The sequence below is a fragment of the Cydia pomonella genome, chromosome 11 (genome assembly GCF_033807575.1).
Source record: "Cydia pomonella isolate Wapato2018A chromosome 11, ilCydPomo1, whole genome shotgun sequence".
NCBI lineage: Eukaryota > Metazoa > Arthropoda > Insecta > Lepidoptera > Tortricidae > Cydia > Cydia pomonella.
This window is the reverse complement of record NC_084713.1, coordinates 9052693-9071844: the sequence shown is the minus strand read 5'-3', so window position 1 is coordinate 9071844 and position 19152 is coordinate 9052693. Positions and strand designations below refer to the sequence as shown.

At 38.3% G+C, this 19152-nt stretch overlaps 2 protein-coding genes across 3 annotated transcripts in view; one reads left to right on the top strand and one right to left on the bottom strand.

Moving 5' to 3' along the window:
- Nucleotides 1–6652: 6652 nt before the first annotated feature.
- The window catches only part of LOC133522773 (uncharacterized), a 195338-nt gene continuing 182838 nt past the window's right edge, over nucleotides 6653–19152 (bottom strand). The window contains exons 1-4 of one of the 2 annotated variants that reach the window (XM_061858223.1): nucleotides 9595–9753; nucleotides 9209–9414; nucleotides 8961–9124; nucleotides 6653–7671 (exon numbers count right to left, since the gene is read on the bottom strand). In XM_061858223.1, the coding sequence (XP_061714207.1) occupies nucleotides 7528–7671; nucleotides 8961–9124; nucleotides 9209–9414; nucleotides 9595–9683 (603 nt within the window). In that variant the 5' untranslated portion in view covers nucleotides 9684–9753 and the 3' untranslated portion in view covers nucleotides 6653–7527. Of the gene's footprint in view, nucleotides 7672–8960; nucleotides 9125–9208; nucleotides 9415–9594; nucleotides 9754–19152 lie in introns of those variants that run through there. The other variant, XM_061858224.1, reaches the window with a different exon arrangement.
- Nucleotides 14779–15915, top strand: LOC133522775 (iron-sulfur cluster assembly scaffold protein IscU). Its single transcript, XM_061858227.1, has 3 exons — nucleotides 14779–14960; nucleotides 15051–15354; nucleotides 15640–15915. The coding sequence occupies exons 1-3, from the start codon at nucleotides 14859–14861 to the stop codon at nucleotides 15705–15707; spliced, it is 474 nt and encodes a 157-aa protein (XP_061714211.1). The 5' UTR covers nucleotides 14779–14858; the 3' UTR covers nucleotides 15708–15915.

The following is a 19152-nucleotide window of genomic DNA, read 5'->3' as shown; positions in this document are numbered from 1 at the left end:
CCCATTTCAATCCAGCATCAATGGTTAGCCCCAGATACTTTATTTGGTCGACTTGAAGTACAGGTTGTCCATTTCTCATAATATTTAATGCGAAATCACTTGAGCAACGCAAACTAAAGTGAAGAATGTGTGTTTTCTCCACATATAGTACCAAGCCATTAGCAGAAAACCAGGATGATATTTGATCCATTACTTCTTGTAATTTCGCTTTTAATAGAGTGTCATCATCAGCAAATAGAACAACTTCCGCCAGGTCTGAGGCTGAGGTAAAGTCATTCATGAGCAAAATGAACAGGTTGTTTCCCATTATAGATCCTTGAGGGACAGCGCAGGGGCCTAGTTCTAGTAGGTCAGATTTTGCTCCTTGTACCGACGTGAGTTGTTTGCGCGCCTCAAGGAATAATTCGATTACTCGGTGAAAGTTACCAGCATATCATATACACCGTGTTGTTATTGAATTCCGTTAACTTCGGGGTATGAGTAAGTACGTTGAAGGAAACTAAAGGGTTATTCCCACTAGTTACCACCAAGTTGTTACCAGTAGTTACCCACTTACCAGTGGTAAAAGGTGGGAAAAAAAATCCCAGTAGTTATATTATAGTCCTCCTCATCGATTTCGATGAAGGCGACCTCAGCAATTACGGATTACGCCGATTATGGGCCCTAATGTGGCTGGCCAGGCCGAACTTGGTCTTAAAGACTCTTTTGCAGGTGGTACAATATAGTTGACCAGACGCGTTGTATGTATACGTGTAAGAGGGCTTCGGTGTCTCTTTACGTTGTTGGCGTTTGGTATCTAAGGCATTGAGGCGGTTTTCCTCAAACGATTTGATGTGGTTAAAAATGGTGGACCACCAAGATGCTCTGTCTGCAGCAAGCTCCTCCCAACGCTCAGGGTTGATGTTGCAAGCATTCAGGTGTCGTTTGAGCACGTCCTTGTAACGCAGATGCTGACCGCCGTGCTTGCGTTTGCCTTCCACCAATTCAGAGTAGAATACGGTTTTGGGCAACCGGCGGTCATCCATACGGAGGACATGTCCACACCATCTTAGCTGTCGCTGCATTAGTAGAGCCTCCATACCATAGAGGCCAGAACGACGCAGGACTTCAGTATTTGGAACTTTGTCTTGCCATTTGATTCTGATTATATGTCTTAAACATCTAAGGTGATAGGTGTCCAGCTTTTTTATATCAGATTTGTAAAGGCACCATGTCTCTGAACCATACAGAAGGACCGGGATGATTAGCGCCTTGTAGACGCTAATCTTCGTCACTAGCTTGATCATGGGACTTCCAAACCCGGTCAGCAAGTTATCCGAAATTGGCAGCGGCGTTAGCGATGCGGAATGGAATCTCCGAAGCCAAGGTGTTGTCATTCCGGATAGTACTTCCAAGGTATTTAAATCGTGATACCTATTCTAGTGGTTTCCCATCTAGATAAAGCGTTGCGTGCTGGGTCAGCTTCGCTACCTCTTGGTGGCTGCTTGAGGATTTGCGTCTTGGAAGCACTTATGACGAGTCCAAACCGTTGACAAGAGAGACGTAAAGCGTCAACGTAGCTTCGAAGATCCGCCATGCTGTCGGACATAAGGCATACATCGTCAGCGTAGAGTATTTCCATTATAGAGACTCTTTGCACTTTGGACTTTGCTCGAAATCTCGAGATATCGAACACACTTCTCCCAGTCCTTACGTAACGTAACGTTGAATTTGGTTGCTGCAACACTAGAGTGCGTCTATCATGACTGCTGAAGAGTAAATGGCAAACAGTGTGGGTGCCAGAACACATCCTTGTTTTACTCCGCTCGAAATTTGGATCTCCTCAGAAAGTTCGCTATCATGTTGAACCTGTGCTTTCATTCCAACGTGAAATTGACGAACTTCTTTGGATAGCCAGATTTTTGAAGGACAAGCCAGAGGGCCTCACGTGGAACTCTATCAAATGCTTTTTCTAAATCCACAAAGCACATGTAAAGAGGCCGCTGCTGTTCCAGGCTCTTTTCTTGGAGTTGCCTTACGACAACGATGGCGTCAATGGTTCCTCTGCTAGGGCGGAATCCACACTGACTCTCTGGGAGGTGACGTTCAGCTAGTTGGCTTAGGCGGGCGTTGATGATGTGCGCCAGAATTTTACCGGCACTTGAAAGAAGCGATATGCCGCGGTAAGAGCTGCAATCGGAGACATCTCCCTTTCCTTTGTACAGCTTACAGATTACCGCATCCTTCCAGTCTTGGGGCACTTGTTCAGTAGTCCACACTCTTAAAACGAGTTGGTAAAGCCTATTGACAATGGTCTTTCCACTGTATTTGTACAATTCAGCCGGTAGTTGGTCCATTCCGGGAGTTTTCAGGTTTTTGAGACGCTTTATTGCCGCTACGTATTCTTCAAAGGTTGGTGGATCATCGAGGTGATGCCAGACTGGAAGCTCCTCAAGCATGTTTATATAGGACAGGTTAGCACTGAGCGCTTCAATACGGCATTTTTGTCCGTAACTCGGTTTTGCCTGTCTTTTGAGTACATTGGCGCAGTTTTCTTGACCCGTGGGCCGAAAATGGCCTGTATGTCCTCGAAAAACTTCCCAGTCTGGTGAGTATCAGTGTAGTGCTGTAATTCATCAGCTTTCTCTTTCCACCATTTGTCTTTGAGTTCGCGGATCTTGGCTCTAAGATTGCGTTGAGCTTCCTTTTTGCTACGTGCATCCACCGACGTTGAGTTCATTTCTCGTCTATGCCTTTCCACAAGCACTTTTATGCTGTCATCAGCTGTATCGAACCAATCTTGGTGTCTTTTTTCTGGTTTCCCTATGGTCTCTAGAGCACAGGCATGAAGATTTTCCACTAGGCATCGCCACTCATCGTTAGTGGTGGGGAATTCTGTCTGCAGAGCACGCTCAGCAAATGCTGAATCCAGCGTACTACGCAACTCTGGTGCAGTGATAAGTTTAGTAAAGGCAATTTTCTGAGGGATTTTGTGGGATGCTCGTCGTGGAGCTTTAAGCTTTAGTTGCATCCTGGATCTAACAAGACGATGGTCAGTCCAACCCAGCGCCCCACGCATCGCTCTCGGTATGAGAACGTCACCCAGGTCTTTACAGCGGACTATGACGTAATCGAGCAGATGCCAATGCTTGGACCGAGGATGCATCCTCGAGGTCTTATATTTATCGACAAGACGAAAGAATGTGTTCGTGATGCCAAGGTCAAATTCGGCACACAGTGACAGAAGTCGGGATCCATTGTCGTTACACTTTCCCACGCCATGTTTACCCCGCCCAGTAGTTACCACTTGATTGTAACTAGTGGGAATAACCCAAACTAAATGGCATAGTAAATAAAATAAAAAGTTTTTTTTATATACATTTTTATAAAAAGTCATTAAATGTTGCATATAGCGTTGTTGTAACACGGGTATTACATTTAACTACCACCAAACAATTAAAAATTGTGACATATCAATGTCATTTCGAACATCGATCTTCCGAGATAGTACTTACGTTTAGTACCAATATATGAGCTTGTACTTAACACAACTAAATATGTAAACAGGCCCTAAGACAAGTGTACACACTTGTATGGGGCCTTATCAGATAAAAATAGAATATCGATTATCTTCGAAATGGAGCTAATTACAATACAGGTGTCTTTGGGAAAGTTGCTTAATTTAAGCTCAGGAATGCACCCTTGAAATTAACGGAAATAAAAAACAACACAGTGTATATATAGAATATAGATAGATAAACCAAATGCTCAGGATTACTGAAATGAGGGTTCATACCTACCTACTGGAATTAGTTTCATGGTGGTATCAGATGGGTATATTTAGGGGCACCGATCACCATCAACCTTGCTTACATAGTCTCGTCTGTCAAGGTGTTTCGACAGGAAAAGCATTGGCAGACATATATTCCTGAAATGAGGGTTCAAACTTACCGACTGGAATTGGTTTCATGATGGTATCAGATGGGTATATTTTGGGTTCCCCATGACCACCTTTAAGAGCGTCTGCCAAGCACTTCCGGCAAAAAAAAATGCTGGCAGATTTCGCTTTTCTGTGTCTATCAGTAAATTCCTGCTGCTGTATGTAACTATTATTTCGGTATCAGATTGGTTAAATCAGCCCCCCTTTTTTGCACCGAAAGTGGCCTTCTTTTTTGTACTATCGGCAAGTTCCGCCATAGCAAGCGAGTCAGAATGGCGGATGTACCTAAACAAAAATAAATGAAAAGCATACCATATTTTTGTACCTAATTTGTACTATTTAGTACCTCCGTTAAAAAAAAATTGTACCTCACGGTACATAAAGTTATCATCAAAAAACAGTACACCCGCCATCCTGACAGTCAGAATGGCGGGTGTACTTTATTACGCTATGTTCCCGTGGTTATTGATAAATTCTATAAAAGCCAAATTTTTGTACCTACATATTCAATTATGCATTTTATTTGTGGTTTCCAAGTTTTATTTTATACTTTGCTTGCTATTACAATTTTGCAGGCGTAATAATTTTTCAAGTTAACGATTTCATTTTTAAGAAAAAACACTAAGGTACGATTATTTTTATTACGCCAGGAATTTGTACCTTTAATGTTTAATCTGTTAAGTTCAAATAACTCAGAAAATCATGTCTTAAAAATGATTTTACTTAGGAAAATTTCTTTGATTTGTCACCTAAATTTTTTTTATGAAATTCGAACTTCTTTTATGGGAAACTATTGTGCATTTCTTCGCGGTATCAAGTCGGTACGAAATTTTACAGTCAGCTTTTCTACCAATACATTGCAATGCCCCAAATCGTTATGAAATTACTATTTAAAATACAGACAGAGGCTTCTATCGGTGAAAAGCGTAAATATCGTTGGGGCTATACCGGTGCTCTGGAACAGGACAGTACTACTAGCAGCGCCATCTGTTGGCGAGAGGTTACAAGCCTTGTCCCAGTTGTCCCTAGGCAGTCGCTCTAGGGCCCAATCTTCACGCTAAAACCATTGAACAGATTTAGATGAATTTGTTATGGAGATAGTATGAGGCCCGGAGAATGGGCATTCCCACCCCGAGACCTTCAGTTTCGTAGGCGTAGGATTACTACGGACAAACACCTTGCCTGGGGGCCTACCGCGTACACCCTAATTCGCAAATTGCAGGCATCTTTGTCTGTCACTCTAATTATGCCTTAATTGCGACTTTCAATTCGGAGGTCACGGGTTAAACCCCAGCTCGTACCAATGAGTTTTTCGGAACTTATGTAGGAAATATCATTTGATATTTACCTTTTAGGTGTAGGAAAACATCGTGAGGAAACCGGATTAATCCCAACAAGGTCTAGTTATACCCTCTGGGTAGGAAGGTCAGATGGCAGTCGCTTTCGTCAAAACTAGTGCCTACGCCAAATCTTGGGATTAGTTGTCAAGCGGACTCCGGGCTCCCATGAGCCGTGGCAATATGAACTTCGGTGTTCGCGGTGGGCTCTCTGTTGTGATTCTCAGCTGCATTGCATAAATGGGTATCGTTATTATCGCGGTTCAATGTTTATGTTCATAAATGGGTACCGGGTTAATACACAGGTATACGTACTTACTTATAATAGAGATGGCCAATTAAGACTCATATGTCTAAGTGTTATTTATTACTGTTTTTAGCTCGTATAAAATTAGCTTAACCAATACCCTTAGCTTAATTTGACGTAGTTACCATACTACCTACATGAAGTCCACGAGATTATAAATAACTAAGAGTATAATAGTGATGGTTACCATTGTGCATTTCATCGCGGTATCAAGTCGGTTAGAAATTTTGCAGTCAGCATGATAGATTATTGTAAAGATACCCGTGCTTCGTCGTATAGATAAAAACATCAAATCCTAATCACGCATTGCCATATCGTACTTTGTACCTTGGAATCTATTACTGCAAAACGAAAACCGACCAATTAGCTTGACCGCCAATTTCGCCTATTATTACTAATTAATCAATTCAGTTAGCCTTTGTTCACTGACTCGTTTATCGTTCTGTTGTGTTACTTGTCACTGTTTTTAGTTGTCACCAGTCAGGTTGCCGTGGTTTCCGACAAAGGCCTCCTCTAAAGCTTTCCAATCTTCTCTGTTCCTAGCGGTTCTTATCCACTTTGGTGGGAAATCATCCTCCCATCTCCCATCCCATCATCGGGTGTCCCTGACCTCTCTTGCTGTATATAGGGAACCAATTAGTTATATTTTGTGTCCATTTGTTTATTTTAGATCTTGACGGATCGCTGCTTGACGGTCACTTGTCAAGATCTAAAATAAACATGTCCATCTCCATTTTCTTTTTCTTATTTCTCTGGCTGCGTCTCTGACTTTTGTTGCTTCCCTGATTGTTGTCAGTCTCAGTCAGTCATTTAATCTTATTAACCGAGTTAATAATTACTAATTATTACCAGAGGTCAAATAACACTATTTAGAAATAATTAGAAGGATTTGAGACGGTAAAAAACTTGTAACTCACAACTCACAATACATGGTTTCGATCATAAATCTAATCTATTATATTCTTTTTGGAACCATCCTAATCCCAAAAAACTTGTTACAAATCCTAATCTTTTTTTTATAAATCATCCCAGTAACCGCGTGTCTGATTAAATTGGTTGCTGAAGGAATGTAACACAGAAACAAACATGTCAACAAAAAAATATATTTTGAAAACAATAGGTATAATTTCACAGCACTAAAAAATGATTATTATAAACAGTGACATTGGTGTTATTCAGCCAATCATAGACATTCGTAAATCCAAGATATTCAAGATAAAGTAGTGTAGTCACAGTGATGCTCTTTTTTTTTCTTATATAAATGTATGTGCCTTCTTACAACTATAGTGTCAAAAAGATATCCAAATGCTAATAAGCCCCTTAATTCTATTTTATAAGTAATAGTAATTATACTTGTATTTATATTTAAATCATTTTAAAAACAAAACATGTTTACAATGCATAGGCACACATATGCATCAAGGTGAGATATTGACTGATAACATTGAGGGGTGACCCTGTTAAATATTGTAGTATAAAAGTTATTATGCAACTTTAACCAACATATTGTGAAGCATAGATATAGACGATATAGTATAGTATATAGATATATATATAGTTAAGAGAATATAAACTGTTCCATAATAATTTAAAAAGGTATCATCTGGGTTGGGTTAATATTTTTTGTTTTATCCCTTAATGGACAACATATTTGTTTAGTTGCTGATTTCGGATTTTTATGAAATGATTGCTGTAAGATCCAAATAATCCTCCATAGACTAATCCAAAACATGTCATAAAACAACAACCTTTAACTTGTAGCGGTGGGGAGTCCATAGAAGTCGATATTAACTGGATTGTTTAATTTGAGACAAAACAGCACATCACCAGACCAGGTCCAAAAGAAAATTTAGGTAAAAGTTTCCTCAGCTTGCCCAAGGGCTATGTTTGATGCCCCACCACTGCTATGTACTCTTAGTCTTATTATGAATCATTTTCCCTTAGCTACATTACAATGGTTGAAGCTACCAGTACTTTTCCAGGGACTTAACAAGGTCAAGTGGGTCAGTGTTTGGCCCATGGCGCTCCACTGGAATGCCATTTTTGTCAACAATGAACTTGGTGAAGTTCCATTTGATGAAGCTGCCCAGGGTGCCTCCCTGCTTATGCTGAAAAAAAAGTCACTTGTATCTGATATTTTTAGTTTAACTTAGTTTTATCCTGATATGGAAGAGCAAATTGTGACACTGATATCAATCCATAACAGGGCCCGTACATTTCAAGCCGTTAACGGAAAAATGACGTCACGCTACATAGAGTATGATTCAAATTAGTTTTTTCGTATTAATTAATCATTTGTCAACCTCTTTAGTTAACTGATATAGATACTAGACAATCAGTACAGAAATGTCTAGCTGACTTTCATTTAATGTCACTAAATTAAATAATAGATTATTAGTTTATTAAATATTACATATATTTTATTTTTAACAGTGTATTTTACATAACAAGTATTTATTTTTCTACGGTCAATAGGTAAGTTATCTAAATTTGTAGTGTTGTAAAAAACTCCCTGTATGTTAAATCACATCATTTTGCGTCAACAGGCGGGTCCAAACAGAGCAAGCATACGCGTGAGGCAATTTCCTCATGCACAAACCGGCCAGTGTAGGCGAGGAAAACACGCACACCAACTCAGCTTAGGCACGTCTACACTGGCCGGTTTGAGCGTGAGGAAACTGCCTCGCATGTATCCTCACTCTGTGTGGACTCGCCTAACAGCATGAAATGTACGGACCCTGATCAATAATCATAACAATATTCATTTTGCCTTACATACAATATTTCTTAGGCCTCATTTACATGAGAGCTTAAAAAGCGTTGGGCCCTTGACAAACAACAACGCATGATTAAAAAAAATGCCACCACCATCATGTTAATAAATGCAAGGATATTGGTGTCATTCAAGCACCTTTTTAATGCACATTGTAAAAGTGTTAATATGGCATTTATTTATAAAGTGTTACACTTTATTTTACTTAAAAACATAATAGGAACCATTTCTTTCACAGTATGGAAAATAAAAAATCAATAACAATTTAAAGTTACTGCTACCAGTTCAAATAGCTTTAATTAGAGCAAGGTCATGGGAAGCAATTTGATATTGATTTTTCTTCAACCATGCAATGACTCGCACACATTAATGGAAAAATAATTTGGCTGTGGGAATGTCAAGATAATTTATAACATTATCTATTAAATATTTAATTGAAATGATGATAAGCAAGTATTTTCTAGGTCAATTACTATAACAGCTATCATCATCATCTTCCTAGTGATATAAAGTTTTTTTACTGTAGTTTACTGCCTGGGTATTTAGTAACATACAGCAGTTAATATAATATATATTATATAGAGATAGCACTTCCAACCAACCCCAAATTAACATTAGACTTACCTTTAGGAACTTCCATAGAGGATCAGCATTGTCACCATTCACATCGATTTTTTCAAATAAATCAAACTTGACTTTGCGGTCTTTAGCAAAGCACACAATAGCCTCAGGGTCTCCTGGCTCCTGACCGGCGAACTGGTTGCAAGGGAACGCCAAAATACGCAGACCTTAGAGCAAGAAAAAATAGTCAAATTATCTATTAGGTATGTTGATGTTTGTAAAATAATCTTACTAGATTCGATGGAACTCACCTTTGCTCTCCGCGTATTGTTCGTAAAGCTCGTTGAGTTGTTTGTAATTGTTAGCGGTCAAACCGCACTGCGATGCAACATTTACTACGATGCAAACATGGCCCTTGTATACATCCAGTTTCACATCTTCACCCTTTATGTTTTTCACCGTAAACTCATGAATAGAAGTTGCGCTCTTATAATCCGGATTACTCGCTGCCATTTTACTAGAAATAAGATGATACCAAAGAATTTACAAAAAGTATTGACTTTGTAGTCAGAATTTGACACATGACAATTAGTGTAGTGATGAGATGTTTATTCTAGAAACCGGCCGGCGAAGGCGGAATATAATACTTGTTGCGTATTGCGTAACACTAACACACTATTGTGTTTTAATTACTTACACACTGCTTAATTGAGCCCTTGATAAACAAACAACGTTGCCAACAATAGGCACGACAAGCTTAGAAAATGCTCTAATTCCGAATGTCATGATATTAGTTTGAAACTCCTATATATAGATAGCGCAATAGACAGATATTTGAGATTCAACGCATAGATAGGGCATAGACCTAGTATTATATATATATTATAGAAGTGGCATACGCGTGCGCCCGTAAGAGACAGAACATACACAATGCGACAAAATTAAAAACACGGACAGCGCACTGCAAGCGCTTTCTCCGCTACTCCTACTGAAAGTTCCATATGAGCATCTCGTTCGGCCATCTGCCCCCTCCCCTATTTTATATTTATATTATTGTATCTCTATGAAATATGTTTTTTTATAGATAGGGTTTAGATGACATTCCAGTTGACAGTTCAAATTTAATGTTTCAAAGCGTGGTAATAACTAGCACGATTAACCTACATCATATAAGCTGGGTCCACACTTATATCATTATTCCGATCACGATCATGCGGATCGTATTGAGCTCGCGTATCCTAAGTATGGACGCTCACTTGGACATGCCGTATCACTAGCATCGTGGCATTAAAAATGCGTCTATACTAACTGTAGGGTATCACCGTATCGTATCATAACGCCGTATCATTAAGTATAGACGCTCACTTTGGGCATACCGTATCACTAGTATCGAATCGTAACACCGTATATTTTCTATGACACGATAACCTTTCGTGCCAAGTTTTTTAATAAGTCGCCTTTTTTCTACTGACTGAGAAGCTGGACCGACTATATTATAAAACAGGTATGCTATTAATTAGTAGTGCTAATTTCGGTGAGCGAATTAAGAAGGTGACATTTTTGACCAGCACGCAGCTCAGGGGGCTTAGCCAATATGAGAATTGTTTGCGCTACCACAATGAAATGTTTCTCTATAACTCTTACATATTAGTGAGATGGAGAGGCAGATAGAGGTTTGTTGTCGTAGCGCAACAATTGGCATCTTGGCTAGGCACCTTGTACAGAAGAACGATCGCAGAAAGTAAAGGCAAAATCTTAAATGATAAGCCGATCACGATCATGCGTACTATCGAGCTCGCGTATCCTATTGCTAGTTGCTCACTTTGAACATGCCGTATCACTAGCATCGTGGCATTCAAAAATGCATCCATACCAATAGCACAATCGGATTAGGACCAACCTCGAAATCTCTGGGACAGTCATGAAATTTGGTATATATATAAATTAAAGTCCCGTTTTTCATGCTCACACCATTTGACATTTGGGGACCATGAGGAATCGCAACCATCTTGGAAAATGTGTACCATCCAGGAGAAATTCGGGTTTTACTATTAATCTACATTCTTTATGAAAATATAGTGTAAGGCAACATTAAAGCTTATTAAATTCTACACAAAAAAGTCCTGGATATCTTTGAGGAAAAAATACATCTTGTTATAGAAAATACTTGCTAAATCTAAATTTAACGCTTATACACTTCCAGGGGACATTCTCTTAATAGGAAGCTCGGAGGAATATGATTTCCACTTTTAACAATACACTTGTACGTGATCTACCCCAATATGAACATTTTACTCGACTGCGGTTTAACCAGAAAGTAGGGTTTTGGGTTTAAGTACTGATGATTCAGTACACCCTGTAGCTTAGGATACTGAACGGATTTTTTTAAATGTAGTATCGGTAGATTCCTCTTACCCTACACAACTTGTTTACACTTGTTTTATAACAGAAAAATTAAACCAAAATACAAAGTTACTAAAATTAACGGAGGAAAACTTTTTAGGGCTAAATAATGTGATTGCACAAACAGATTTTAGGTCTTTAACGAGGTTCAAACAATAGTGACAGTCAGTAATCAAATTTGACAGCTACAATTTCTGGGATCCCTGTTTGCGTGTCTTAAAATTTAAGCTTCGGGGACCACGAGGATCAGACGGCACAGGAAAAAGTATGCAACTTTTTTGTTTTTTCTTTAATCTGCATAGCTATGAATTTATTATGAATATTATGTAAGGTGAAGTGAAATCTGATTAAAGTTCACACAAAAAATGCAAAAAGTGCAACCGAGCTCAGGACACTACTGCAAGAACTAAATGCACAAAGCCAACAAGTAGGTTTAGAAATGAACGAAGAAAAAACTAAAGTTATGACTAACTAAAAAAAAAGTGACTATACAAATAGAGAATACATCATTGGAATATGTCACAGAGTATTATCTACCTTGGGAAACAAGTATCTTTCACAGACTGCACAAATAAAGAAATAGCAAGAAGAATTGGACAGACATGGTCTATGAAGGATATATTAAAGAAGAAAATACCAATGAAACTCAAAAAACTAGCCTTTGATTCATGCATACTACCCTGTCTTACATATGGCAGTCAAACATGGTCACTCACAGGAGATCTCATCAAACAAATTCAAGTATGTCAACGGTCAATAGAGAAAAGTGTCCTTAACATACAGTTATCTAACAGAGTTAGAAACATAGAGATAAGAAGGAGAACTAAATTTAGAGACGCGGCAGTACATATTTTGAAGCAATAATACAATTGGGCAGGGCACATAGCCAGGATGAAAAATAACAGATGGACAAAAATAGCTACGAATTGGAATCCAAAAGTTGGCAAAAGAAAAAAAGGCAAACCAAAAACAAGATGGGAAAAAGACCTCATAGAAACAACAGGAAAAAACTGATAAGAAATGGCAATAGATAGACAAGAATGGAAGAAAATGCTGGACAAATACCTAAATATAATAGAAAAAGGTGATTTGGAAGAGGTTCTAGGTCAAAAGACCTTACGAACATGTTCATAGGAATTGTTAATATAATAAGGAAATGTTAAATAGACTGCCAACAGTTCGTATAATAAAGGCTTTAATAATAATAATATAAGGTGAAGTGAAATCTGATTAAATTTCACACAAAAAATGCTTACAACACTTTGTCCCTAAAACGAAGCTATCTCATAGAAATATGGCTCAGAAGTCAAAAAGTTGTACTACTGACGTTTTATTCAAATAAAATTTGGGAATAATAAATATTTGTACTTTTCATTAACTTGTTACTAGACAAATTAATGTTAGCAAATTAGAATACATACATACATATAATCACGCCTATTTCCCGAAGGGGTAGGCAGAAACCACGGATTTCCACTTGCTACGATCCTGACATACCTCTTTCGCTTCCTTCACTTTCATGACATTTTATAATTAGAAAGCAAATTAGAATATTTTCGAAATAAGGGTTCTTCTGTCCATAAAGTTAATGCTAGGGTACATATTTTTATTAGTTCAATCCTGAACGGTTCGTTCAGATACACACTTACCTTATTTGTAACTAGTAATAAGTTAGTTAAAAGTACAAATATATATTTTTACCGCGTTTTATTTGAATGAAACGGCAGTAGTACAACTTCTTGACTTCTGAGCCATATTTCTATGAGATGGCTTCATTTTAGGGACATAGTGTCATGACATTTATGGTGTAAAATTTAATAAGCTTTCACTTCGCCATACACAATATTCACATTAAATCCATAGCTAAAAAGAAAAAATAAAACAACAAATAAGTCGCATACTTTTTCCTATGCCGTCTTAGTGTCCGTAGCACTCGTGTACTATGGATCTACTGATGTATATTTTATTGAAATCCGCTAAATAGTTTAGGCGCTAGAAGAAAACATATGATTTAATATTTGGAGTCCTCTCAAGGCGATTAGTTTAAATTTTCTGTAATAAAACAAGAGTCAAGAGACGTCACTCACCTTCCCACGGTCTCCAGCATCACACCAATCGCAACCCATTAAGGATTATCTTCGGCGCCGGTCAAAGGAATGCAGATGCACCTAATGAAATAAACAACGCACATGCACTCTTAACCTCTGACACAAGTGCAGGCGTATGCGTATGCACCCCATTACCTATTTTATGGCGGTTCTTAATGCCGTTCCCACGCATCCCTGAGCAACTCTTCGTTATCTTAATGGAAGCGACAGCACAAAACTCCAGAAACTTCTCATGACCTACGTGACTCAATACCACACATCCCCATGTTCCCACGGTTTTGGGTCAGCAGTTCTCATCAAGCCACGATTCAGCGACACGGTTGCACGAGAGCTCTAAATCGCTCGGTGTACCGGTACACCCTAGCGCTTCTAAATTAAACTAAATACCTAATTATAAAAGTATAATAGTGTAAATCATCGGTGTTTTACAAGAACGAGCGATCGCGAGTGTGGAGTCTTGTAAGTTCGCGCTTCGCGTCTCCTTTGACGCGGGCCAAATACCGACAAAAAACGGGGAATAAGGCGCGAAGGCGTGAACAATCTGCGAAATCGACGCGAGGACCCTCCACACTCGCGTTCGCGGCTTCGCGCCTCGATTCGCGCACGAGTGTGGAGGGCTCTTTATGTATTTGCACCATAGATGGTAGGATCCTATAGATGTGCTATACGCGTGCGCCTGTGAGAGACAGAGGGCCTACCGCGAACCACGTTCAACGTGTTGCCTCTCTGTCGTACTTGTAAATTCGTACGTAAGTGTGACAGGGAGGCAACCTGTCGAACGTGGTTCGCGGTAGGCCCTCAGAAGTGACAGAACATACGTGATGCGACAAAATTAAAAACATAATTTGGTCGAGTTATTTGTTGCCCACACTGTGACAAGGACAAACTATAATAGCGCTTTCTCTGCTATTCCTACTGAAAGTTCTATAGAAGCATCTCGTTCGGTCATTTGCTGGATCTATCATTTCGTCTCTATACTTTTTTTTGTACCTTTATATATAATTAGCACCAAAAATTTTTTTTTATCATACCAATCTTTATAAACACTTTGAACAATGACATTTTGACAATAACGACGTCCGTTCTAAAACACATGTAAAACACTATTAACTTCGGTGGTCTTATTTATTACAGTTTGCACTATATTATCATATTTACTAATAAATAGAATATATAAGACTAGTAAAGTAATCTATAAGGATCCTACACATTTTTTTCTTTATTTTTATGAGTTTTAACACTTTCAATGTCATGCAGCCCATTTTCAATACAAAATTAACACACCTAGCGTGTTCTTGGTAGTGAATGTGTTAACTACGCATGTCCTTTGTTGAGAATGAAACATGACAATATTTTTACAGGATAGTTTTCGAACTTCTCTTGCTAATATAAATCGAACCGCACGTCGCACTGCATAAAAATCACAAAACATTAGATAATTTGTGCTAAAATGGCTCATCTCGTCTCCTGTCTACGCAGATGCGTTAGCCTTACTAATCTGAACCTGTTTACTAGTGTCCAGGCTGTTCAGACAGCATCTTACCACGAGCGGGTGAGTTTGTTATTTCTTGTGCAATGCGCAGCAATGTCAAGGTTTATCGATTTTCACCGCGTAATGTTTACCAATTTACAATTTTTTCAGGTTATCGATCATTATGAGAACCCGCGTAACGTGGGGTCGCTAGATAAGAAGGATAAGAACGTTGGGACGGGTTTGGTAGGGGCACCTGCATGTGGCGACGTAATGAAATTGCAGATTAAAGTTGATGATGATGGGAAGATCATTGATGCCAAGTTTAAGACCTTCGGCTGCGGCTCGGCTATTGCCTCCAGTTCTCTGGCTACCGAGTGGGTGAAAGGCAAAACTGTAGACGAGGCATTAAAACTGAAGAACACAGATATCGCTAAGGAGCTCTCTTTGCCGCCTGTCAAGCTCCATTGCTCGAGTAAGTATACATAATGTATTTTAGTGTACTGGTTGGCATCATCAATTTTGTTTTTATTGTTTTGTGTTTAAGATATTTGAGCTAAATGAAAAATGGCACATGTTGATAGAAGTTGTCCTCAATAAGCTTTTAGCCCACATGTGAATAAAAATTGAAACTACATACATACAAAAGATAATAGATGGCTATTACAACCTTTATGAGAAATAAATTCAAAATTGCTATTTGACTAGAAATCATTTGACAAACTTGGCATAATGCTTTACTTTTAATTTTTCTTTATAGTGCTTGCTGAAGATGCCATCAAAGCAGCTCTTTCAGACTACAGGATCAAGCAACAGGACAAAAAGTAAAAAAAAATTATGGAAGGCTCGGGACAGATCTGTGATTGTAAAAAGTAGGCAAGGGGGAGCGGGGACCTGTCAATGATAAATTATTCTTAGTCTTAGAACATAGTCATTATGACATGTTAGTGTTATATCAAATGGCAAATTTTCATGTTTAGATAATATATATGTAGACTGAAACAAGCTGTTTGTTTTGAATAAAGTTTATGCTGAATTATTGTCTATTTAAATTTTTGCCTTTAACTCCTCGTATGCCGGGTGTATTCCCATCTGTGCCCGGCGGGGACAGATGGGAATGAATCATTCCCATTTGGAATACACCTGTATGCAGTCTGTCAAATGTGATCATTGAGAACATTATTATTTGATGGAGAAAGTGACCTTGACATTTAAATAAATCGATTTAAATTCACATGGGATCGATGTCTAAGCATATAAGGGGTTAAGCAAAGAGTAAAGTGAGGGGTGAAGTATATTTTTGTAAGGAGTGATATTCGTTAATATCACTATTATTATTGACATAATTAGTTAATTGCCTCATTAATAAATGTAGTAGAGAAACATTTTTATTTAATGCATTATTGTCATTCATTCCTATTGTTACATGATGAATTAGGTGATTTTAGGGCATACTTTCACACGTTTTAGGCAAACTTTTTGGTTGAACCAATATGATAAAAAAAAACAAAGATGGACTATCATTTTATTCTGATTGACAACTTTCCTGGCATTGTTTAGAACATCAATGTGGGCACGAGATATATAGGGAGCGTGCATGAACTGTAGGAGGCAGCACAGGAGCTGTCAGATTTTTGGCGCGAAGCGTAAATGTGAGGTTTATAGGGACCGTGCGCGTTGGAGGGTCTGCCATCTTGTGGTCTGAATCGGAACCATAAACAGGCACATTTACACGTCAAGTGTTTTCTTGTGCATAGTAGGTTCTGCCATCTTGTGGGCTACATCGGAACAAAAAACATCACATTTACGCCTCGCGCCAAAAATCTGACGGCTCCTGTGCTGCCTCCTATAGTTCATGCACGCTCCCTATTGTTCCGATGTAGCCCACAAGATGGCAGAACCTACTATGCACAAGAAAACACTTGACGTGTAAATGTGCATGTTTATGGTTCCGATTCAGACCACAAGATGGCAGACCCTCCAACGCGCACGGTCCCTATATCAATCTCAGATTTTTTTTTATAAATAAATAAGACTTATATGAAAATAATTTCTCATATAAAGGGGATTGTTTTATATATAAAAGTAAAACATAGATAATATTTCACAAAAATGTTTGATATTTTTACATACAACCGTTGGTAGGGGGCTAAAAGTATATAGCTAGATTTTGAAATTATTTTTCTCGTAATCTACATAAAATTAGGCATTTTTAATGTCGCATTGCATTACATATTTCCCAATTTTTCATAAACGGCCGACCCTAGCAAATAGGCCCAAATCTTTCCACATATTGGTGCCAACAATAGTGCTTGTATCCTACATCAGTCAAGAAAAACAGGATTTAAAATAAAATGGCTGTTAATATAAATCATTGCTTTATTTCCAAGTCCTTCAGTCTATAACATATGTAAACATTTTTTCATGTCAATGTCCCTTAGGTCGCATGGTCCGACTGGCTAGTCCGATCAATCGGAGTACGAATTTTTTTTTTCCCGCTGGCTCGATTGATCGGAATATAAGGACTTCGTAGTCCTACTATCGGAGTAACGGGATTTTAAAAGTTCGTTTAGTTCGATCGATCGAACCACGAGACCTTGAAAAATCCTCTTAATCCGATCACACAACTTTTATTTTTCCTGTTAGTCCGACCGGTATTTTTTGGTTAATTTTGTACTCTACCAACACCTAGTTTTTAACAATTTTCTGGTAACAAAAGTGTTTTCTTACTTTCGACGTGATCCTGGGTAGGAATGGAGTCGATTGGCATCAAAAACAATTTTTGTAACAAAATGACCTTTTTCTCGCACCCTGAATGTTTTTCCGGAAATCTGTTAACGCCAATTTTCATCAATTTGAAATCGAGGGATGGTCTCTTAAGGCCATTTTTACCTAGCAGCACGGGATCTGGTAGCTACCCTCACTGACCCAAAATCTAATTCCACCCTGTAGGTATATTCTTAACCCAAATTTTATTTTAATTTTATTATAAGTTCGCCTTTGTGTATTATGTATTATTTTTCCTTTATTATTTTGCTATTTTGTGTACAATAAAGCGTTTTACTACTACTATTATTGAAATAAACGGCACATTCTCTGATAATAGTATAACTGCAGAACACTCTTATATATTTGTATTATATCCGATGAGTGAGTTTCGTTGAAACTCGTGACAGCAGAACTAGCGTTAATGATACAGTCCCAGTTTTCGGCATCCATATGTTTGCGGCACACTCGTTAATTTGGTGGCAGGTAAAAGTTGTACTTCGATAAAATCATGGCTTTGTGGAAATATGGAATCGGGCGTACTTCAACCGCGTAGCAATCGTCGAAAACACATTTATTGGCGTTGACTATCGCCCTTTTCAAAATCGGCCCGGAAGTATAAACACACATGACATTACATAATATTTAGACAAATATATCAAATGCAGTGTCCTAGTAGTGAGTTAAGATGAAATAATCTTTATGTGTCATTAGCCGGACTTAGCAATAATATCAAGTCTACAGTTATGTCCGATCAATCGATCCAACAGGAAGAAAAAAAGACCTCGTGGTTCGATCGATCGAACTAGACAAACTTTTAAAATCCCGTTCCTCCGATAGTAGGACTACGAGAATTAGAGAAGTCCTTATATTCCGATCAATCGAGCCAGCGGAAAAAAAAAATTCGTAATCGTATTCCGATTGATGCGACCTAAGGGGTCAATGTGACCCAGTTATGTTATTTGAATCAATGAAACCAACAGCACTTTAAAGTGTACTGTCTAACGTTTGACTAAAACTATAAATAGTATTAAATGTATTCACATGTACAAATCAAGATTCACAGAAACAGATTGATAAGGCCTAAAAAATCATTATAACATGTAGCCTTATTGTGGAAATGCATTGCTTAAGATAAAAATCATGGTGAGCAACATGTAAGCACCAAACTAATCCTATATTTGCTTAAAATCAAACCTTGAACATCATCTTTCTATTTATTATAAAATCCATTCCGTGTTATGGCATGATTATAATTACGGAAGGTGGAGATAAGGAACGAAATCTCCATGTACCAAAAAGTGTCATCAAAAAACTTTAAATAGGTGGCGCTACAATACAATACAATACAGAGTACTTGAACAAAAAAATCAAATCATAGACAGCGCAATTCACTCCGTCAATAACGCCTAGGTTCTTAGCTACTCTAGCGCTACTCTGGAGAGATTTGGAACTATTATTTATAGCTGACAGCTGGACAACAGTTCTACCATAAGAGATGCCACTC